The following is a 24,772-nucleotide window of genomic DNA, read 5'->3' as shown; positions in this document are numbered from 1 at the left end:
TGAGCAGGGGCAGAAGCCGAGGTCACGAGAGGATTTATGACTCTAGGCACCATCAGAGATGCTCTGGGACCCAAGAAGGAGAGCTGGCCCAGAGTTGGGGAGTGGGCGTCCACTCCCCACCTTTTCCTTCCTTCCCTCCTTCCTTCCTGCAGTACACTCATTGAGCACCTTCCAAGGGCCAGGCTCTGCTAAGCATCAGGGCTTCAATAACTAGCAAAAATAGATGCAGATTTCATCATCTCTTGGAAGAAACTGTCAGTCAGGTCAATCACACAGAAGCCGGCAAAACTGCAATCTTGAACCATTATTTTGGAGAGAGGCACATGGTGCTGTTGGCAAGGTAAAGGATGGGACCACTGGTCTCGAGCCCTCAGAAGGTTTCCATGAGCAAAAGGCATGAGCCTAGGCTGAAGGAAGCCCTGGTATGAGCCCAGGCGGAGGTGGGTGCAGGCAGGGGTGGGACATGCCTTCAAGCAGAGGCAAAGTCTTGGCTGTTTCGTTGTCTGCTCTGTGTTCAGCTCCTGGCACAGGGATGGTATCTGGTGTACACTTAACACATAAAAATTGAGTGCATGAACGAAGGCCAGCAGGGTTGGAGCACAGAAAGTGCAGGGAACAGTGTATTTACATGGGGCTGGAGAAACTGGCAGGGGCCAGACCTTGCAGAGGCTTAAAGCTAAAGCGGCCATGTGAGTTATCATGAAAATCAGGATAGTTTTTAGAGTAAAAGGGGGTGCTATTAATAATTCTCTTTGGACAGTAGGGCATTAAATGAGACAGACTCGGGCCAACTGGGAAGTGTGATCAACCCTTTACAAGGCTACCATAAGGAATTTAGTCTTTTTTCTGAGAGCTGTGGAAGGCCCCTCAAAAGATTTTCAGCTTGGGTGGACGGGTGGTGGTGCGAAAGACCTGATGACTCTGGCAACAGGCTGGTAGCGGATGGAAGGTGAGTTGACAGGAGACCATGGGAGACTGTGGTAGTGAAGGGCCTGCAAAAGAATGTGGTGGCTTGGACTGGAGGTGGGGGTAGAGAGGATGGTAGAACAGGACGTGGTGATGGGTGGCATGTGGCTGCTAAGGAAAGGGGAGTGTTGAGGTCACAGAACTGGACAGGAGTTGGTGCTTCTGGCTGAGCCCAAGCAGGGAGAAGGAGCAGGTCTGGGGAGAATGTGTAGTTTTGGACAGTTTGAGAAGTCAGGGTATGAACTTAAGAGCTTCCATCCTTAGGCTTGTGAGTTCTCAAAGTAGGAGAGTATACCTCCGCCAGTACTGCATGCACTTTCATGCCCCGCCCCTGTTAAACCTCCTCCCAGCCCCTCCCACCCATTCACTACTCACTTATGCCTGAAATGTTATTAACTGAAAACAAATCCTTTCCTTCGTCAGAGATAAATGTGTTTAAAAGCAAATATGGAGTAAGCCTGTACAGCACAGCGAGTAGTTTGTCAGGGAGAAGAGGTTGGAGAATGCTTTGTTTACAAAAGCTGGAAGACCCTGAGCTGGAAGAGCCCTGTTCGGGAACATGAACTTGGAAACACTTTTGTAGGAGAAGGAAAGCAGAACTGAGACTCCACCAAAGGGGTCAGAAAAGCCAGGGTACTGCAAGAGAACTTGAATCTGAGTGTAGAGTGACTCTTGTGTTATCTATAATTTGCAGACTTCTTAGGTACGGTTTATGTCATCATTCTCCATTCAGAGATCTTTAAAGCACTGCCTAGTTTTTGGAAGGTGAGGAGTTTTATAGCTGGTTTGAGCAGGGAGAGATGGTTACTTTAAAATGTGTTGGCTGGGGGGCTGGCCCCGTGGCCGAGCGGTTAAGTTCTCGCGCTCCGCTGCAGGCGGCCCAGTGTTTCGTTGGTTTGAATCCTGGGTGCGGACATGGCACTGCTCATCAAACCACGCTGAGGCAGCGTCCCACATGCCACAACTAGAAGGACCGACAACGAAGAATATACAACTATGTACCGGGGGGCTTTGGGGAGAAAAAGGAAAAAATAAAATCTTTAAAAAAAAAAAATGTGTTGGCTGGGTGGCCGTGAGCAGTACTTCTACCTCATCAGTTGGAAATATTGGAATGGTTGGGTCTAGCAGCTGCCTGGTAATTCATCCCAGAAAAAGGAGAGGCAAAGAGCCTTGTGTCTTTGCAGGCATGATGCTTAAGAGCTGGCAGTTCCGCAGGCTCTTTCCTGAAGCCTGACTCCCCTGGCAGGTCTGACCTTGACTGCAGGTAACCCCACAGCTTTGAGTCATGCCAGCCGGGCCACCATTGCCCTCTTCTGGTAAGGGACCAATGCTACAAATGTAGTGAGTTTTACAAGGAAGGAAAACTCAAGCTCATTTTTCACTTTTGGTCAACTATGCTTTGCCAGCTGGCATGAATTCCTATAATGAAATGAACGTTTGGTTTAAAATGCTGTAATGTATACTCAGACCATGGAACCATGTGAGGGTCTAACCTTATTTACAGTTTTGGCTGGTGGGGACTACCTTAGAAATCTGTATCATTTTCTACGGTTGGGCCATGTTCTATTTGGCAAAAAAGATTTCTTTCAGCCTTTTCTCTGCCCGTGAAACCCTGTCTGACTGCTTCATTAGCTAACACATGTGTGAATTTGCATCATCGATAATGGCAGCAAATGCAAGGAATATGGTTTTAATAAAATTTTAGTATCTAATATCTCTGAAGCATTAGGGCACAGAACATTATAGGCCTGGGATAAACAATTCATATTCAATAGGGGCATTTTAGCATTTCTTGGTGCCATATTTACACAATTTGTAATTTAGAGATGAGTTTATGTTACATGGTAAAACTTAAGAGTATATTAAAATAACTCCATTGGGAAGGGGCACTGAGAATATGGGGTCATGGTGGCAGTTTGTGCCATAACTAAAGGACAGTTTCTGTTGTTCTGCTGGTGCTTATTCTTTTCTGATCCGTCTTTGATTGGCAGTGTCTCTTTCCCTCCCCACCTGGGAGGAAGGTAAGCACTCAGGTGAACTAATGGGGCTTTGCTGTTTAGAGGAAACTTGTAGTGAAGACCTAGAATGGAAATCCTGTTTTGTGATGCATTTAAGCACTTCCTTAATATAATCCCATTTAAAATTTAGATTTTTTAAAAGGACTCATTAAGTAGCTATTTGGCATTTAAAACCTGAAGAATATCACAGATACTGTACTAGCTTTTGTTATTTAGGATTTAAACGCATAACTTGATCTTTTTAAGCTGGATCAATTTGATATTTGATATCAATTTGATATTTACAGTTCTGTTGGTCAGTGTAATTTTTGTCGGAATTTAATAGTCACAGGACATATATCTAGTAGTCATGATCTCATTATATTAATGATGCATGAGAAAACTCCTAAGTATTACCCTGTCTGCCCCTATGTAAAGACCCCTATGCAAATTGGCCCAAATAAAAATGGTTAAACTGTCTCTCAAGAGAAAGGGCAGCACTATACATTTAGATTTTTACAAAAGTAATGGTATAAAATTTTTACAAAACTGAAGTATTTCTAAAATGTTATCTGTTCAAATTCCTGCGTTTATTCTTTCATTCCTTCCTTCATTGTTTTAGCCTTTGTTAAAAGTTAACAGTGATGTAAGAATGCTTTATAGAGTGGGAGTAGTCTGTCAGTTGGCCAGGTGATGAATCATGGAATGGAATTGTTTCTGTTACCAAATTAAACCTTTAACCCCATAAAAAAGCCCTCATTGATAACGTCTGGCAAGGTCAAAGCTAAGAGGACCCTTTCTCTGTTGTTCTGGGTAGTTGGGAAGATGAGCAGCAGCCCCAGCTCTCTCTTCTGGCTGGGCTTTTAGTAGTAGTACTTTGACTCTGGACCATTTGCGCCTCTTTCTCCTCCTCCTGGCTGGCCTTATATCCCTACAAATTGTCCGGTGCCTGAGAACTCAGTTGACTTCATGTCGCAATTTCTAGAACAGGCTTTCTCTACTTGGGCACTGATGACGGTGTGGACAAGGTGATTCTTTGTTGTGAGCTATCCTGTGCGTTGTGGGATGTTCAGCGGCTTTCCTGGACTCTAACTCACTAGGTGCCAGTTGTGACAACCCTGTTTCCAGATATTGCACATTGGTGGGGGGGTTGGGAGGTAAGGGTCATTTTGCCTTAGAACCACCACAGTTCTAGATAATGAATAATATATTCCTTCTTCTTTAGCCTAATTACTTGGAGGTAAACTGCACTGTCACACTTCATCAATAGGTGCTAATGTATGGCACATGGTGTATTTCAGCCTGAAGATTCCTTAATTTGAGGAATTCAGGGCAGGGAATAGGTTTCCTGTTAAGGACTAATGCCTGAGGGACAGTTAATCAGGAGGTACATACCAAAAATAATTTAATTTAGCCTCTTTTTTTCTCACCAAGAAATATATTTAGTTCTCCTGTTTGTTAAATTGGGAACAGGCATCATAAAACTTTATTTCATAGGAATAACAGTAAACTTCATACTTGTCGTATTAAGGCAGAGATGATGAGGGAAGACTAGAAGCAGACAAATGATAGATGTGTAGAGATGAGGAAAAGTAGAATCTGATTTGGAAAGAAGGCAAAGGTATTCGAGGAGAGTAGAAAAGAGATTGAAAGAAGAAGGATGTTCGATGATTTTGAATGTTTTAAAAATTGTTACGTGCTGCTCATCTAGTTGTAGGGTTTTCATTTCAAAATTTATCACTGGTTACGTACCGTGTTTTCAAGGGATTAGCCGATTTATCAGTGTCCATAGATCTTCAGTTGCTCTAATTAGTAACTTCAGAGAATTCTTGGAGAGAGAGAATGTGTGGTTTGCTGGTACAAGGAGGATCATTATGTTTTGGTTTGTGGGGAAAAAAAAATGACCGGTGAAATATCACCAGGGGTAGGTGGAATCAAGCAGATGCCAGGATCTGCCTCCCTGTCTCTAATTTGTAAGAGTATATGCGGTCTCCAAATTTAAATAGTTCGAAGGATATCTTTTCTACAGTGGTTCTCAATCCAGCTGGCATATTACAATCAGGTAGGGAGCTTTCAAACTATAGTGATGTCCAGGCCCCATCCCGAGAGAATCTGATTTAATTGGTCTGGGGAAGAGTGTGGACATAGGCTTCAAAAGTTCCCCAGGTGATTCTCATGTGCTTCCAGGGTGGCAAATCCGTATTTCTAGGCCAATGATTCTCAAAGTGTGGTCTCCAGACCAGCAGCAGCAGCCTCACCTGGAAATCATTAGAAATGCAAATTCCAAACCCCACTGCAAGTCTATGAAATAAGAAACTCTGGGGATGAGCCTTTGCAATCTGTTTATAACATGCCCTTCTGGTGAAATCTGATGCATGCTCAAGTTTGAGAAACACTATTTCAGTCATTGCGTAGTGGTACTTGGAGGACACTGAATCCTGAGAATCAAGGGTACTATCATAGTGGATGTTGGAAATATTACACTGGAGTCAGTGATACTGTCTTCAGAGTTCACTTGCCTCAGGAGACTCTTCAGTTATCCAAGGAGGAATGCCTGGGAGCTGTAACTTTCCACTGAGAGCCTTCATAAGGCTTAATTGCTAATATGTAGGTAGCAGCTGATACCCAGTTGTCCCTCCCACTCGTTTCAGCTAAGCTTTCAACCTTGCTCTCAATATTCTTAATTAATGATCTGCAGCTTCTGAAGCCATTTCATCAGTGGTCTCCTGTCCCAGCACGTTTCCCCTTTGAGCAGTCCTTGAAGAGGGTGTTATTCCCAGCAGTCAATTAGAAAAGGAAAGTAGAGGTGGCTCTAAACAAGTCCTGTGACCAATTAACCACCTCCCTTTATTCCTCTTTGTAGTTCTCTAAAAATGGGTCAGGGGAAGAAAAACTCAGGCTCTCCCCAGCAGACCTCGCCTGTTTTTGTCTAACATTCTTCTATCCCATTTGGTATTTCAGATTGCTGCCTTAGGCATGAATGGTTGAAAATTCCCTTTGAACTTTTGCTCATTTTGTAGAAACTTGATGAAGCAGTGATGAAAGTAGTTATAGGATTGTTTCCTGAGCTCTGAGAAGCTGAGCAGGGTAGGAAGGGACGTTCAGCACCCAACTTTAAGGTTCATTTTCAGCCAAGGGGTTAGGAGTGCTTACAGTGGCTGTAATAATTTTAGGAATTCTCCTTGAATTTTGTTTTCTGATTTCATAAAGCAGGGTCACGATGAAGGGGTGAAAGGTGAAGGGAAATTTAAACTTCTTAATCTTCTAATTGACAATAACAGCTTGTATTGCTTCATTTTCTATTTACAAGGAAAACACCTTTAAATAAAATAGTTCTATTGGATCAGCACCGTCCTTCGTAAAGTTCATAGAAATTTCCCAGGTTAGTCCCTATCATTCTTTCACATGCAGTGCTGAGGAGCCTTCTGGAATTCCCTTTGGGATGGGAATCCCCTTGCAACACTGGGCACTTCCTATTATGGGGTTCCCGATGTTGTTTGCTCTTTTAGTTTTAGTCTGTCACTAAAATAATAGAACCAGGAGTCACTTTAGGGAAGTGTCTGTGCTGTTCAGTATGGTAGCCACTAACTATATGTAGCTATTTAAATTAGTTAATAAGTGCTAATGCAATTTAAATTCATTAGCATGAAATAAAGTTTAGAATTCACACTAGCCTTATTTCACGTGTTCAGTAACCACATGTGACTTGTGGCTAAGATGCTGGACAGTGCAGATGTAGAACATTTCCATCACCAAAGAAAGTTATTGGACAGAGCTGGTCAATTTTGTCACCTGCATTAGTTGGGATACTGGGAGTGAGAACGATGTCATTATTTGTTAGCTATTCCCAATTTATTAGTTAATTACTATATGTTAACTACTACTGTACTATATTTTTTCTCTTTGAATTTAGTCCTAACAACATCTTTGTGAGAGCAGGCATAATTACACCCATTTTATTGACAAGGGGATTGAGACGCAGGCTGAGAAACTTGCCCTAGGCCGTATGGCCAGTATAAGGTGCAGCCAGTGTTTGGCCACACATCTGCCTGATTCTAAAGCCCATGCTTTCTTTGTTAAAGTGTGTCTTAGAAGACAAGTTCTCTGATTCTTGAGGTCAGTAAGCCCACATCTTAGGCATACACCAGTCACCAGTGGTGCATTGGATGGTTGACTAATGGATAAAATGGAGCAAATCAGTAGCAGATCCTTTCCTGTGTGGTTTTCATCACTCCTCAAACTAGACTGGTGTCCTCTGATAACAATGCAGTATTTATGCAGTTATCCATTTTCACATGCTTTGTGTCAATACAGTTGGGTCTCCTGGATTGGATGGTGAGCCCGTCACCTCCCACAGCAGATCATTCCGTGTTGGAAAGCCTTCCAGTCAGAAAGTCTTCCTGATGTGGAGCCAATACCTGTCTCCTTGTGGTTTCTCTGCTCTTACCTGGTTCTCTATCCCTTAAGAACCTAAAGAACCAAAAAGGATTGTTCTTCCACATTTAAAAGTCCTGTTAGTGTTATTTCATCCTGGTTGTTTTCTTCTTTTTTAAGTAAATCATTCTACTTTCTTCAGCTGATCCTCATAATATGATTTTAAGTGTTGCTCCTATTCTGATCACTCTTATTCTAATACATGACAGTTTGTCTCAATTTGTATATTGAGACTAATTGGACACTAAATGCTTCAAGCATAGCCATCATAATACTTATGCTGGCCGCTACTGTTAAGGAAGCCTAAAATTGGGCCTGGCCCCGTGGCTGAGTGGTTAAGTTCGGGCGCTCCGCTGCAGTGGCCCAGGGTTCAGATCCTGGGCGCGGACATGGCACCGCTCGTCAGGCCACGTTGAGGTGGCCTCCCATATGCCACAACTAGAAGGACCTGCAACTAAGATATACAACTATGTACCAGGGGGGATTTGGGGAGATAAAGCAGAAAAAAAAAAAAAAAAGATTGGCCACAGTTGTTAGCTCAGGTGCCAATCTTAAAAAAAAAAGGGAAACCTAAAATGAAATTACCGTTATCAATGGCCACAGCGCTATGCTGCCCATTCACATAGCTTACTCTCCACTGAGTACCTCTGTGCTCAGGCTGTTAGCTTTTTGGCCCTTACATGTATCCTTGTTAAATTCCATGTAGTTAGGCTCATCTAACTGCTTTTTTCGACTGATCCTTATAACCCAATTTTAAGTGTCTCTCAGTCACAGAGATCCAGTTTTTTGTTTTTTTGCCACTGTTTTTTCTACCCCAGCTGTTCACTATCCCCTCCTGTGCAGCATCATCCACCTATTTTATGGGCATGTCCACTATATATCTTCATCTATGTCACTGCTAAGAATGTGGGCCAAGACCAGGGTCAAGGAAAAAGCTCTTCCCCGTCTCCCTCAATGTTGTTGTTTAACCATTCATGGCTCCTGTGATTATGGCTGTTGAACTAGTTATGAATCCACCTAATCGTCATTTCATCTACCCCTATTTTTCTGTCTTTTATTCACTAGGAGTCATTTTTCATTCATAGATTCATTCACTTAATATTTACTGAGCTCCTACTGTGAGCCAGGCAGGCCCTTTTGAAGGTAGAACTGCTAGGGTTTTGCTAATAGCGTAGACGCAGACTATGAGAGGAGAGGCATCAAACATGAATCCAAGGCTTTTGACCTGAACAACTGGAAAAATGGAGTTGCCATTTACCAAGCCAGCTTAGCTACACCTGGGGGGAGCAGGTTTGAGGGTAAAGCATTAATAGTTTGGTTTTGAACTTATTAAGCTGTACATGCCTATTTGACATACAAGTGGAGATGTAGAGTAGGCAATTGGATATGTGCGTCTGGAGCCGCGGGGAGGTCTGGGCTGGAGCAGAAATGTTAGGTATCATCAGCACGTTAACTGCCAGGTATCTGAAACCTTGAGAGTGATGAGAGAGTAGGTGGAGACAGGAGAGGTCCAAGGACTGAGCCCTGGTCAGTTTAGACGTGGTGCAATGGGGACAAGCCAGCAGAGGGGATTGAGAAAGAGTGGCCAGGGAGGAGGGAGGAGAAACAGGAAAGCCTGGTATCTCAGAAGTGAGGATTTCAAGCTGCAAGTGAAAGAACCACTTTGTTAGATGGTACTGAGAGGCCAAGTAACATGAGGACCATTGTATTTGGCTACCTGAAGGTCATTGGTAACCTTGACAAAGGGATGTCATGGGAAACTTTGCACAGTTCCTGGCTGAGGTTCACATCTGCTTTGTTAACCGCATTTCACCAGTCTAGGAACCTCGTCAAAGAAGAGAATGAGGTTAGTTTTTCATAATTTGGGTTTCTTCTGGATCCCTTCTAATAATCTGTTAGGGATAAAGTTTATAGTTGCAAAATCTATCTTTCTCTCCTTTTTGCAAAGTGCAATGTCATTTGCCCCTCTCTAGCATCTCTTTGCAACTCCAGTGCCCCTCATCACCCCAGGGGCCAAGCCATGTACAGTGCCCATCCTTTTTTGCTCTGGGATGGGTTCCCTCGAGCCCTGTGATGTGAACTCATTTAAAGGACTTAATGTACAGTTGTGTAACCTCCCTGTCTGTCGTGGGCTTACAACCTCCTTCCTTTCCATTTCTGGCCTTCCTTTTCATTTCTTCTTAAGGCTCTGGCTCAAACTAGCAGGTAGATCTCTTTTTCCCTTTGGATTCCCATCACCGTCTTTATCATCCTAATTCAGAGGTGAGTTTTTAAGATGCTCAGTGAGGCATTATTATATCTGTGATTCTCAATCCTGGCTGCATATCACATTCACCTCTGGAGGGTTTTTGTTTTTTCTTCTTAAAGAAAATTATAATTTGAATTTCTTACAACTCGGAGGGAATTATTTTCTCATCATTGTGATAAAATTGTGATGTTCTTTACTTGTGAATTTTAGAATTGTAATATATTCATTTCTGGTGAGCTCTCACCTTCCATTGTGTTACATGGTGAAACCTAATCATATTTTTTTCTTCCTTTCTAGTGTATCCTCCAAAAGAGTTCCTGTATTGTACTTAGAATGCCACATGTAGTCCTCAAGGAGACATAGTGGCCTACAGCCGTGGTTCTTAAAATTGAGCATGCACCAGAATCACCCTGGGGGCTTGTTAAAATATAGGATCCTGGGCCCCACCTCTAAAATTTCTGATTGGGTAGGTCTGAGTTTGCATGGCAAACAAGCTCCAGGAGATGCTGATGCTGGTGGTGCTTTAAGAACCAGGGCTCTAGGCTCTAGTGGGTAAATATTCTTAAGGTTGTGCACACAGAGAGCTTTCTTGAACTGGCAGAACCAGGAGGATAAGCATGGCCAAAGGCGGAGATGAGGCTGGTACTTGACTTGCTTGGGCCTCTCAGAGGCTCTGGTAACCCTGAGCCTTGCAGAAGTGAAAACTTTCCACGTGCAACAGGCCTCAGGAATTTCTCACCCTGGTTGTGTTTTGGTTTGCAGCCATATGCTTGGATTCTGTTTGCCCTCCTGTAAAGGTTACATGTAGCCTTATCTTTGGCCTCAAAGTTGGCTTGGAAAGCATTACCCTTATCCAGTTTAGGAGAGCAAATGCAGCCTCCTTTATCCACAGTACTTACACAATATTAATCCTCCAGAAAAAATCACATGACACCTGGATTGAATAGAGAGTGACTGTCACAGCTTTATCTGGTAAATCCTTTGTTATATTTGAAAGTAGACAAGAAGATTCCAGAGAAAGAATACTGGTATGTGGGATTCCTTAAATTATTTTACATTTAACCAAAAAATAGAACTCCTCTAAGTCATCCAGATTCCCCGAAGTATCGTCAAAAACTCTTTGGTGTCCCCCCCGCCCCCACCAGTAGGTAGGGAAATTATGCCTCCTCTCTTTTATCCTCCTTCCTCTTTCAAGAAATCTCCCTTCAAGACTGATCACCCTTTAGAACAATCCACAAATTCTGGGCATTGATCACTAGGGGAATATTTACAGGATTTTCCTTTGTTTTTGTTTTCTTTTCATTCTGATTCATTTATAATTTCTTTAGTTTATAAGCTGCACTGCTTTTATTTTATTTTTCTTGACATTGAAGAATGTCAAGATTCTTCAGGAATATAGAAGAATATTTTCTAATATGCTAATTTTTAGAGAGTTTAAATCCAAACCCACATTCCAAAGCTTCCAGATAACACATGCTGGATGAAATTGTGAGCAGAATTTGTGGGGACTCCCACCCCTGTTGTTTACCAGATTCCATTTTCAGATTACTACATGGTTGGCCATAATTGGTCCTGAGCACACTCCGACAGGCCTCCGTGTTGCTGACTATGAATGTTGCTTGTCTTTCTAGCTGCTTAAGACCCTCTCAAGACAAGTTCCCTATAGACAAGTACATAATAATTTCCATCAGGTTTTCTTTTCATTTCATGTTCTCTGTTACAGAAATACGTGAGAGGAAAGTTCATATTTTTCCCTGGTAATCTGGTGTGATTACAAGCCATCTGTTCTTTTTCTAAGAAGCAGTGTGTGGCCAGAGTAAAACTGTGCAAAAGAATTATGAGGCATTTATTAGCTCTTAGTAGGAATAGGTGGAAACCTGTGCCCTATCTATTTGTAAATCTTATGGAACTGACAATTCAGAGTTCATTTAAATTGCCCTGGAATTTGAGGCAAATTCTACCTTTGGAGGAAAAAACACAACCACCAGCCCATATTTCTTTCTTGAATTCTTTGTATGGCTGTCACTATGCTGAAGCCTCATGCCTGCATTCTCTCATTTAATCCTCAAAACAACTTCATAATGTGTTTTTCGTTATGGTCCCCATTTTACATTGCAGAAAGTATCCGGAGTCTGGTAGCATTGAGGCACATGGCAGGGGTTCGAAGTCAGGTCCGTCCTACCCCCAAGTCGCTGTGCTCCTCATTGCTGCATGTGCTCTCTACATGCCACAGGCCAGTCTCCTGAGGAATACTGGCCTGCAGGTTACATTTGAAAGAATAATTTCTTGAAAATCATTAGGGAAAGTGTCTAAAAAAGTGACATCAGCTCTTATCTTTCAAAGGAAGTAACTGAGGGCCTGTTCCCACCCATGAGCCCTCTTCGTGCAGTGATGGGCTTTAGAGTCTGTAATTCAGCCTCGAATACTCCCTACAGCTTCCGGTGGCATGTGTTAAATTTAAGCCTCACTTCCTAATACTGCTTTGGTTGGCCTTTGCTTTCTTCCCAGCAGCACTTTGCTTCCCTGCCCAGATCTTATCCAGGAAGGCAGTGAACCACTGTATGAGCATTCCAAGCAAGAACCCCCAAAACTCTTTCTTAATAGGAGACCTGAGACAATTTGCTGAAGAACATCAGCCTCTTACTCTCTTTTTTCCTCCTTTTAGGAGTTGTCATCAAACCTATTAGCTCTGCTTTTCTGTTATCTCTCTTTCTCATTCCTTTGTGATTTGCTCCTTACCCGTGTAGAATCTTTTCCCAACCCATAGCAATAAATCTGTTAGGGAAAACAAACAAGTGGCTGGAAAGGTGTTCATCCCTGACCTGTACTCCGCAGACACCAAACAGGAGAGAGAAAATCCCTCCCCTCCTGATTCCTTTTTACTTCAGACAAGTCACACTGTCCCCTGCATCCCTTTCAGCCAGCAAAACTTGATCTCAAGGACTGGTCATTCCTCTGCAACCATGGAAGCCCCCCACATGTTCTCTCTTATAAGTCTGAATTCACATTGTCAACCAGGGTTTTGCAGCTTGTTCCACCTGATTAGAAGGTGGGAAAATAACCCTTTGCCCTAGAGCAGTGGGCATCACTACCTGTTTTCTGGGGTGACAGTATTCTGTGCATACGTGAGGCAACTTTAGTTGTAACTCATGAGCTTGATTTTGTGGTGGTTCTTATTCTGAGGACAGGCTGCAGGTGAGAGTGTGGTAGTCCCTCCTAGAGAGAGAACAAGGCAGCCACTTAAGTAATTTTCATCACTGACATATTTCTTCATTCATTTAACAAACACTCTTCACTACCATCTATGTGCCAGGCCCAATAGTAGGCATTGACAACCCAAAGGTAACAAATGGCATCTCCCTCCTGCAGGCAGCCCATGGGAGATGGGTGTATGCACCCATGTGTTTACAGTCTGTCATGAGGTCCATAACAGAATCATAGGTAAAGTGCTGCGGCAACAGAGAAGGGCTTAATCCTGCCTGAAGGTGTCAGAGGATGCTTTGGGGAAGAGCTCATTGGTTGCTGAGATTATTGCCTCAGCCAACTCCACTGAGCATCTCCATTTCCCATGGCTTATACCATGATTTCTAGCCACGTGACTGGCATTTTCTGTCTTTGGTTGCCAAGACTAAGTCATGCCCACAAAGGTCAGCACAGCAGGAAATGTGCTCCCCTGTTCTCTATTCCAGAACAATGGTAGGTTTTACTACTGTGTGTGAGTGGCCCATAGTGAACTGGTGGAGGACAGTCTAAGGTGCCAGACTCATCGTGGCTCTTTCATAACCTTTACAGGAGGGCAAAGGTGTGCAAATAGAATCCAAGCAAGTGGTTGCAAACCAAAACCCAACCAGGAGATGGGATCTTAAAGTGGAAGACATCTTGAAGGAGATCTAGTTGTGTCCACTGATTATAGTTTTTTTCCTGAACTAACATCTGTGCCAGTCTTCCTCCACTTTATATGTAGGTCTCCACCACGGCATGGCTGACAAGTGGTGTAGGTCCACACCTGGGATCCAAACTCACTAACCTGGGCGCTGAACTAGACCACGCTGAACTTCACCACTATGCCACATGGCCAGCCCCAATGTCCACTCATTTTACATAGAGGGAAACTGACACGCAGAGAAGGGAGGTGGCACATCCCTCCTAAACTGGGGCATCATCGGAAGAGATTCACGACCTTGGACTTCCTATGCCAGGCTATTCTCCCGTTTGTCATCAAAGGGCTTTCTCCAGTCTTTTCTGGGTGCTGTGATCCTGAATTCGGGCTGTGTCTAATTGTGTTACTAAGGTTATAGAATGTTCCTTGTACCTAGCCTGAGTATTGCCAGGTTGGCAAGGCACCACATGAAACAAAACCCAGCCATGATCACTAGGGATCTTCTAAAAGAGAGAGAAAGCTCATAAGTTTCCCAGTCTTTCCAGAACACTGAAGTGGTAACAGATCATGCCTCTCTGGGTTGTCATGAGAATTAATGCAGTAATGTACTGAGAGGGCTTGACACAGTATCTGGCACACAATAAGTGCTCAATGAATCTTAACTTTTGTTATTCCCCACTTGTTCACCCTGAGTAGGATTTTGCAATTAGATTAGGGATATAGTGTATTCTAACAGAACAGCTATTCTCCAGTCCCCTGATCCAGCCTTCTGCTGGCTTATTGTATATGCCATCCTAAAGGTATGCTGCTTTCTTCTCTTGAATGTAAACTCCTGGCTTGGATTTCTTGGGCAAGTATTTTAATAAGGAACAGGCCAAGGGGGTTAAATTGACATAATATTTGCCTTGACTTTTCTTCAGCTGTAACTCTCTGAGTAGGGTTGTTAATGTCAGGAGACCTCTCTTCCTGCCCCCACACCCCACCCCACCTTCAGCGTGATTTATTGCCTTGGTCTTCTGCTGCATTCTTTTCCTTCCCCTTCTCCTCCTTCCTTCTCCCTAACCTCCCCTCCTGCCCCAGTGATCTCTCTGCAGGGGGCCTTTCGCCACCACAGGGCACTCTTGTTCCAACAGGGTACCCCACCAGGGCAGTGTCAGTCTCTGAAATCTCAGTGCCTCCCTTCAAGCATGGAGTCAAGCTCTCCAGGGGATGGAGCTGAGCGACCCTATTCAGAATCCTTGGTTCAGTCACCCAGTGCCCATGGGGCAAACAGGGCTGCCATTGCTCATCCCAGAGGGAATGGGGGTTGGTTCCCAAGTAGAGTGGAGTGGGTTCCAGCCTAGGCAGCCTTAAATGTGCCCCCACATGGGGTCTGAAAGTGAGTCCTGAGTGGCCTGCCACAGTGGGGATATTTCTTCAAAGTAATGCATGGCAGTGGGTTTTGCAGTCTAATGGATTTCTGTTTGATTCCTGGGTCTCTCACTTACTGCCTGTGTAACCTTGGATTGTCCTTATCTTGTCTGATTCCATGTGCTTATCTATAAAATGTGAGTAATAGTTGTGCTCATTCACAGACTGGTGGCGAGTATTAAATTGAAGACCGTAGGTAATGCTTAGCACAATGCCTAGAACATAGGTGCTCTGGACATGGTACTAAATATTTTAAACTGTGCCTTTTCTTTAAAAACCATGTGACTTTTTAATTTCATGCTGTAACATATATACAGTTTGTTTTGATAGAAAATATTTAATATTTTTCTTAAAGCGTTTTAGTCAAGTTGATACTCCAGGAAGATAACTGCCGTGTTTTTTCATGACAATCTTCAGGAGACATGTCTTTCTAGATTTAGTGTCAGGAATGCTTGAATCATCCTCAGCCCTGATTCATTCTTAGGGACTCTGACTGGCCTGTCTCTTTTCACGTTGTCAGCTAGGAGCATGCTAGAGCAAATGCTGCAGCGACTTAGGACTCTGGGGGGAATTCTCTACAGACCTTAATTCTTGGCTGGATTTCAGGTTTTAACACCTGTTTGTCTTACTTATTTCCTCCATTTTTAATCTTTGCCTTGTTAATCCAAGCTGCCTTAAATCCTTAATGCCAGGTAGGTGTAAAATGCCAATAACACTTGCAACAGACCCATATGGATGAGCTGCCTGTGAATAGCCCTGGGGGTATGGTTGAAACCACTCACATGCCTTGGGCATCATCCTTGCTCTACCTCCTCCTACACGCAACCACATCCTCTTGATTCTGTCTTTTGAGTGTCCCTCTAATCTGTCCCCTGCTCTTCACCCATCACCTTCAGTTGTCTCTTGTTTGGGTTCTTGTGGTGGCTTTATTCTTTTAATTTTTTTTTGCTGAGGAAGATTCACCCTGAGCTAACATCTGTTGCCAATGTTCTTCTGTTTTGTATGTGAGCTGCCGCCACAGCATGGCCACTGACAGACGAGTGGTGTAGGTCCGTGTGCGCAAACCAAACCTAGGCCACCGAAGTGGAGAGCACCAAACTTAACCACTAGGCCACTGGGGCTGGCCCTTGTGGTGGCTTTTAACCTGTCTACCTGGCCCACCACAAGGTAGTGATTTCCCCCACCAGCCCATGTTCCACACTCCTACGTGAGAGAACTCTCCAGCCTGCAGCTCTTCTTGGCCCCTTTGGCCTGCCCTGAGTTCCTCTGTGGTCTGAACCCTCCTGCCCTGTTGGCCTTATCTGCTAACCTTGCCCTGTTTCTGTATTATCAGATTCTTTTCTGTCTCCTGAGCGTGCTGAGCTATTTGGGACTCTCCCTATGTCGGTGCTGTTCATTTTTCTTTCTCCACCACTTGCCCTATTCCTCAAGGCCTAGCTGCGACATCATGCCGTCTTCCCTGGCTTCCCTCAGGCAGAGCTGTCACTTGGCTTCCTCTAGTCCTTGGATGTGTGCTGTGGTCACTTACTACAGCGTTCCATTTCTTCCCCTCCTTCTCTGGCCCAGTGCCCCTATTAAACTCAGCGGGTGTTTAATGAATGAAGGAGTGAGCGAGTGAGTGAATGCGGGAAACCTTCCACATATCTCAGAGCTCCGAACCTGCTTCTGTCTGAGATTTCTACATGTGTAAGAAACGTTAGCATTTTCACCTTTACTTTACACTTAATGTAAAATTAGTAAGACAATATCTTCCACCCCTGAAGATTTGGTAGTAATTCAAGTTAAGATGTGGCTTTGGAATTCTTAGGAAAGAGGAAAAATCACCAACATACTCGGTTGGCAGTGAGTTTTGGGTGAAGTAATCCTAGGACCCTTGTATTCCCTTTCCTCAAAATAAGGAAAATGACTAGTTGTCCTTGGTGATGACATAGTTGTCATCACTCCAGAATAAGGAAGGACGAAGTTGTTCTATGGTGCATCAGTGTCCTGGGCTGAATCAGAATGGCCTTGTCCCCAGAATGGGCTCGGAGCCCTTAGGTTGCAGTTAAGGCTGTGGTTTGCCCAAAACTCAGACCTCGTTGGTCCTGTCATTTGTTCGTTCATTCCTTTCTTCCTTTCATTAAATACTAAGCACTTACTGTAAGCTGGTACTATGCTAACCCTTGGAGGGCAAAGTCCACTGAGGTATTGGTGCTGTCTCTGCCAATGAGCTAACAGTCTAGCAGGGGAGGTCCCTACGCAGACAAGCCATTTGATGCAAAAATAAGTAAGTACGTGAATCATGTGCCTGATCCAGAGGTAGGAGTGACAGCTGTTCAGAGAAGCTCCACAGAGATGTCCACGCTCCTGCTAGGGTTCAAGGATGCACTAAGCATAGGAATGCTGAGGTGCATTGGAAGCCAATGGCAAAAACAGCACCTGCCCAAGAACAGTGGGAGACAGCGGGAGAGCAGGGCTTCCTCAGACACTTATGTGTGATGCTCGGAGCTGCAGCAGGAGTGCACTGCTCCCGTTTCTATGTTAGAGCTTTTTCAGGCAAGGGCATCAAGAGTTCATCTGGGACACCAAGATAAGTAGCCCTCATATTCCAAGTGGGAAATGATGTGAGCTGCGGAACAAGACAGGAGGGTGTGTTTAGCTCTGTAAGAATTAAAATCGAGAAGACATGGTGACTGATGGTGGAGGGTTAGGGAAAGGGAGGGGTTAGGGTTGACTCCCAGGTTTTTGGCTGAAACCTCTGGGTGGAGGGGGCTAGAAGCTGGACCTGACCCTGGCCTGTTCACTCCCATCCCAGGGCATGTGATGTGAAGCTTTCTCTAGTAGCCTTTGGGCTGTTAAGGAAGTAACTTGGCCTGTGTAAATGAGCAGCTGTGGCCTGAGAAAGAAGTGATGGTTCATGTGTTGCTCCTCTCAGCAGAGAGCCAGAGAGTTTATCTGCTGAGAGTAGAAGTAACCTCTTCCTAATTAAGGAGGAGGAGAAGTGGAGGCTGTGCTGCCGGCTGCAACAAGAGGCCTTTTTTTTTCACTTCTGTTTACTCATGGGAGAAAATCAGCAAAGCCTTGAGAGCAGGGAACTTTAGAAAGGCAAAATACCCTTGATTAGTGTGGGGAGTCTGAGAGAGCTCTTGCTGGAGAAGTCGGAACTGCTGGCTGCAGAGGGAGCTGCAGGGGAGGGGACTGCCTGTGTGCCCAGGGGTGGAGTCTGGCAGAAATCCCGGGAAGGCTGGAGCACCAGAGTAAGATTTGATGATTTATTTAAAAAAAAAAAGACGTTCCAATCAATCTGTTTATAATCCAATTTATACTAGGTTATTTGTGATTAAAGTTACAAAATGAGAAAATACCAAATTGGACCTTGCTATTTAATTCTTTAAAAAGTTACTCTTACATAGTATCAGTTCAAATTGTCCAAGCATCATTATTGTTATTTTACTATTTTAAAAATGATTTTTGCTAACGAAGGAGGAGTAGCAGAGAACTTGGTTTGAGGACTCAGGGTAGAATAACCTGCGAGGCACATCTCGCTGCTGTGGAGGGGCTCTTGCTCTGCAATCTGTGGAGCCTCAAGGGGCCCATGATAGAATTCAGAGGGTCGGTGAACTTGGCTGGGAAAAAAAAGTACATCTTTATTTTGACCAAGTTCTAATAAATTTAGTTTTTATTATGAATGAAGTGTTCAAGACACAGTAGTATCAGCAATATGTCCCCCTTAGAAATCACAGCTCTTTTCATGTTATAATGGTGGCACATATCTGAAAATATTTATGCTTATCACTACTTTGGATTTATAGTAGTTATTTTATCACCACTATGTGATCTGTTAGATCACTGTTAGACCCACCACTAGGTAACAAGAGCCAATACCTTAATAAACAAGTACATACATTACTATATCACAGACTTGTTTTTTTTTTAATTTGGATAACCACAGTTAAATCAAATTGGTTAGCTTTTTAATCCTAAGGATTGTGTTTCATGCATTTAAAAAATTATTCTGAGCCTATTTCATCAGCTTCACAGCAGGCCAAACAGGTCTATGGCACATGAAAGTTTAATAACCTCTGGCTAACATCATGTAGTTGTGGCATATGACCTCCACCTGGTGGCAGCATACTCCTTAAAGGTTAAATCTGTAATCAACAGTTGTGAAAAAACTTAAAATAACAGTATACTTGAATACAATTTTCAAGCAGTTTTGACCACAACCCACAGTAAAAAATAGGCTTTACATCATAACTCAGTACACTCATACATAAGTTTCACAAAATAATACTTGACCTTACCATGTAGCACATTGATATTTTTTATCCCATTCCAATATTCTCTTCTATTCTCTTTCATTAAAATAAAATGCTGGTTGCAAAACACTAAACTGCAGTTCACTGGGTCACACTGCACTGTGTGACATCTTGAGAGACCATCTTTCATCATACTTCACCATTTATTACCCAGTGAACTTCACTTTGTTGTCCCCCAAAATATCCACACATTTTCAAGGACATAATGCTTACATTTTAAATAACTATCAACGAATATGAATGTATTTTTACCCATATTTTAAAAATTATTTATTGTTGATGTGTAATTTGTATACAGTGAAATGATCTGATCTCAGGGATATACCCCATCAAGATATAGAACATTCTCATCACCACACAAAGTTCTCTTGCCTGTTCTCAGCCAGTTCCTCCCCAGGCAATCACTGTTCTAATTGATTTGACCAGAGATTTAGTTTTGTTGTTCTCGAACTTTCTATAAATGGAATCATACAGTATGTATTCTTTAACCCTGGCTTCTTTTACTCAACATAATGGTTTTGATATAGTCCATGTTGAGCTGATGAGGAGCATTCCATTGCGTGAATATGCCACAGTTTGTTTATTCTCTTAACAGAGTTTTGAGTTGTCTTCCATTTCGGCTATTTTGAATAAACCTTCCATGAACATCTGCATACAAGTCTTTGCGTGCACATATATTTTATCTCTCTCAGTAAATACCTGCGGTGGAATTGCTGGCTCAGGCAGTAAATAAATGTATGTTTAACTATAGGAGACTGACAAACCATTTGCCAAAGTGGTTGAATCATTTTACATTTCCACCAGCAGTGTATGAGAATTTGGCTTGCTCCACATCCTTACCAGCATTTGGTGTGTCAGTCTTTTTAATTTTAGTCATTCTGGCAGGTATGTAGTTGTATCTCTTGGTGGTTTCAATTTGCATTTGCCTGATGACTGATGATGTTGAACACTTTTTTTTCATGTGCTCATTAGCCATTTGTTTATCTTCATTGTGAAGAATATGTTCAAGCTTGGGTTGTTTGTGTTTTTAATATTGATTTGTAGGAGTTCTTTGCATATTTTGGATACTAGTCCTTTATGTCAGATATCTGTATATGTCAGATATATGAATATTTTCTTGGAGTCTGACATACATATTCATTTTATTAATGGTGTCTTTTGATGAGCAAAAGTTTTAAATTTTCACAAAGTCCAATCCAACAATTTTCTCTTCTATATTTAGAGCTTTCTGGGTACCGGATAAGAAATATTTTCCTGCCCTAAGATCAGGAAGATAGTTTTGGCTTTTCTGTTTAGGTCTATGATCCATCTCAAATTAACTTTAGCATATGGGTCAGGTAGGTTTTAAGTTTTATTTTCTTTCCATATTTATATCTGGTATTCTCACACCATTTGCTGAAAATACTTTCCTTTCACCATTGAATTATAACACAGAATTTAAAAAAAAAATCTGTTTAGCCAAAGAGTTACAGAAGTGACTTTTCCCTGTGGGCCATAAACTGACCTTTGGGCCTCTGAGACCACCCCAACATGGCAGTCTCGATCTTCTATTCCTTTCTAAGTTAGTTCATCCACAGTTATCTTGAAATTCTCAGAAATTGCTTTACTCTTAAGGTGTGAAGATTTATAAGGCTACAGCTTTTTACAGGGTCTATAGCTGTGCCACAGAGCTTCTAGCCACATGTGGCTATTTAAATTAAATTAAAATGAAATGAAATTTAAAATTGAGTTTCTCAGTCACAGTAGCCACATTTCAAGTGCTCAATAGTCACACATGGCTATTGGCTACTCTATTGAACAGTGAAAGGAAGCCAGCTTTTGTACAGTTTTAGAGCATATTTTAATGAAACTTATTTAGTTTTGATAACAGTCATTCAGCATCTCTCAATCCTTTGTCTGTCTAAAAGTACAATAGCTTATATTTGTTCTTTCCTACCTACAAGAAAGAATTCCCCTGGCTGTCCACAGAATCATTTTTTTTCTGGAGCCTCCCTAGTTCTGACCTATTTAACTTCATTCAGTGTTTGATAGTCTTCTAGCTGCCACTGGATGCCTGGGCATCCCCCTTCAAGGTTTGGCCCAGAGATAGATATTTTGTCTTTTCTATCTTGATAAAAATTGTATTTCTCTTTAGCACTGTACCATAAATATTAAACTTGAAAAACTAGTAGGTTATGACTTGTAGCCCTGTCCCATATTAACATTTCTGCCCAGTAGTGAACTTTGTTGCCATTTCATCATGAGCAACCACATAGGAATTTGTGAGATCTTCTCTCATTGTTCTCTGGGCGTGAGCTAACTCTGCCATTAATGTCTTTCAGTGTGGGGATTTTGCTGTCCTGGTGGATCTTCATATACTGCCACGAGGTTCCAACCAGGATACCAGCTGGTTTTCTGAGCAGAAGAAAAAGGTACCACAGAACTTTTCACTATCTAAATGCGAGTAGCTGCTGCTAGAAGAAATAGTAACTCTTTCCAGCTTTCATTTTCCTTAGTGGGCAAAAAATACTGAGTGATTTTTAACCCTTGAAAAACAATTATTCTGTTCCCAATGACAGACACACACTGGTTTTTTTTTTTTCCTTCAGAAACTGACACATCCATATATTTCATATACTACTCTATTATTTAAACTAGAAATTTCCTACCTCTTTGTTCTGGCATTGTCTGTATTAAAAAAGAAATCATTAAGTTGACTATTCCAGGTGAGCAGATATTTTAATCTGACTGGTTGGAAGGATGGACCGAGCACCTGGAACAGGTGTGGAGGCTAAAACGTGGCTGATCTTTCACACCTGTCTGAAATCCTCATCTTCTCCACTTGGATCTTCTACCCTCCTTTTGTTAGCAGGAGACGTTGACAGGAAATGCAGAGATGTTTGACCACATTCCTTCTCTCACCACAGTCAGTCAGTAAAGCGAACGGATGTGTGACTGGGAGCACGGAGTTTGACCTCCCGGGCCTCAGTCTCCTCATCTGCAAGTGAAGAGGTTCCACCGGAGGCTGGCTGTCACTCGTGGCTCTCAGTTTCCATGATCCCACTCAAGTGCTTCTGTGGGAGAGGGTTAGAAGGCCCATCTACCTCTCATCACCCGTGTGGCTTCCTTCTCCAGGTCCCTCCGCGAAAGAGCAGGGAGAGCGAGGCAGCAGCTTTCACATAACTTTCAAAATATTATAGCACTTCGTGTCCCCCATGATATTCGTTTGTCACAATAGCTTTCTAGAGCTAGAAATAAAAATAAGTTTTATTAAAAGGTAGTATATGAAGAAGAAACTAGTAATAGTGGGGGAAAAAAACCAACTTAAAAAACCTTTACTGTAATAACTATTTTTAGTCAGCTTTTGAAGATTACTAAAAAGAAAAAATCTCCCCAAAAGAAAATTTATAAATAATAAATTTTCAGTCAAAAGGTAATAATATTATCAGGACTTAGCTGTCATAATTTTGCAAGGGATACCTGGTGGCCCAAAGCTGGGAGAAGGAAGGCACAAGATTTGGTATGACGGGATTTCTCTTTTGAGTTAATAACCATGGGCTGTTCTCTTCAGGACTTAATATCTAGGAGGCCTGCATCTTCTATTACAACTCACCGCCATATAATTCCAAGCTTTGGCTTACCAACACATGTCCCCATGATTCAAAACAGTTCATTTATTTCCTCTAAGTGACTGATATTCACCTGAGAGGACCTCACCCAAAAGGTTTCTGACTTGACTTACATTAACAGCATTCTGGAATCCACTATTCCAGGCCCAGATTTTCCTCCATTCTCTCCCAGCTTTACCACCTCAGCCTTAAACCTTTCTCATTGATATTTAGTCGGTTTTGCCAAGAGTCAGTTGATGTGAAAGGCTTTAAAATAAAGCTATGTGTGTGAATCACCTCTTAGCCAAGTGTGAGGCTAGATTTTTCCAGGGTGCCACACGCAGCTATGCTGCTCCACCTAGTACCTACATCCGGGCAGGAGGGCATGACTTAGCAAAGATGCTCTGTGCACGATTGGACCTGCAGCGCTCCGCTGGCATGGCAGCTGCAAGAGGGCGGGTTGTGCCAACAAGCCGAGCCGTCCTCTCAGAGCAAAGTAGATGGGTTGCTACTTCTACTTTAAGTTGTTCCTTTAAAATATATTCACTGACATTAAAATTGCTCTGGGATAATTTGTATGTGTATATGTGTGAGAAGGGAGAAAAGCTAATTGAGGAAAGGATATGACTTGAGCCTATGTTCAGTGTCTCCATGCTTTCATCTTTTTTATCATTAGATCATCTCATGATTAGGATTTCATGAGCAACCAATTTGATTGTCTCTTAACAGTCACTTTATATAGCAAAAGTCTTAAGAATATCCAGTTCCTTTCCAGAAAAGGGAACTAATTACATGTATTAAACATATGTTTATTTTGAGTCCAGCATGAGTAGTCTTTGTACCCAAACAGTCGAACTCAGACTGCTCCACTTGGAAACTTGAGGAAGCCAACATGAGCTCCTGACCGCCTAGAGATGCCATACGGCTCTCTCGCTCATTGACTTTAACTTGGTCTTCTTGTCCACCCCTCCAGTGTAGCTGGCAATTTGTCTTGTCTTGCAGTGCCTGGGTTCTGAAGAGAGAGCTTTGGCTCAGTGTGGTGTGGTTAGTTACTAGGGTGTCTTGACCACATTGCACATGGTCCACCTTCCATTCGTCAAACCTGACTCATCGAAGGAAAGCCCCGAAACTATAGGGAGAAAGTGTGTGTATGGGCCTTTGCTTTATTTTTGTCCTGCTATTTTTAGTTCTAGCCTTATAGGGCATTTATGGCCAAATTTTAACAATCCTTGTTTCCATGTATGTCTTTCACATATTTTCTAGCTCAGTCATAGTTGAACCCTGCATGTGAAGCAAAATTCTTTAATTGTTAAAACAACAGTATGAGGCAAGGCTGCCTTTCTGTTGTGTGAACAATGCCAAAACACTCAACTGTAAACGGATATCTTTGTATTCCACAAGGCACTGCATCTTTGGGCTGCAAAATGAGAGCAGGAGAGAGGAGGCCAGTGTTTGTCATTTGTTTTTTGTTCTTTGGTTTTTTTCCTGCTTTATCTCCCCAAATCCCCCCGGTACATAGTTGTATATCTTAGTTGCAGGTCCTTCTAGTTGTGGCATGTGGGACGCTGCCTCAACATGGCCTACTGAGCGGTGCCATGTCCGCGCCCAGGATCCCAACTAGCGAAACCCTGGGCCGCCACAGCGGAGAGCGCGAACTTAACCACTCATCTACGGGGCCGGCCCAAGTTTCTGTAGTTTTATCTAGAAACTCACATTTGGGAATTAAATCTAGGGTTTTCTGTACTGTTTGAGGAGTGCATATATTTGCAACAAAAGAAAAATTTGGCTCTTGTTGCCCTTCTAAGAAGCTTAAAACTTTGTTCTTGCTTTAATTTATGAAGATTCTAAGAGATCAACCTGAGATGGCATTGCAAGAAACCAGTGAAACAGGTTTGAGGTGACCTCAGCAGTTCTGAACCTTCTGCAGAATCTTTGGGAATTTAACCAGAATT

At 42.7% G+C, this 24,772-nt stretch overlaps 1 protein-coding gene across 2 annotated transcripts in view; it reads left to right on the top strand.

Moving 5' to 3' along the window:
* The window catches only part of SLX4IP (SLX4 interacting protein), a 185,070-nt gene that overhangs the window by 92,557 nt on the left and 67,741 nt on the right, over window positions 1-24,772 (top strand). For both annotated transcript variants that reach the window (XM_008521386.2, XM_070588824.1), the window contains one exon: window positions 21,555-21,644. In XM_008521386.2, the coding sequence (XP_008519608.1) occupies window positions 21,555-21,644 (90 nt within the window). The remainder of the gene's footprint in view (window positions 1-21,554; window positions 21,645-24,772) is intronic.

This window comes from Equus przewalskii, chromosome 21, assembly GCF_037783145.1.
Source record: "Equus przewalskii isolate Varuska chromosome 21, EquPr2, whole genome shotgun sequence".
In the NCBI taxonomy this organism is placed as follows: Eukaryota; Metazoa; Chordata; class Mammalia; order Perissodactyla; family Equidae; genus Equus; species Equus przewalskii.
Note: the sequence above shows the minus strand (reverse complement) of the source record. Positions and strands in the feature narration are given on the sequence as shown.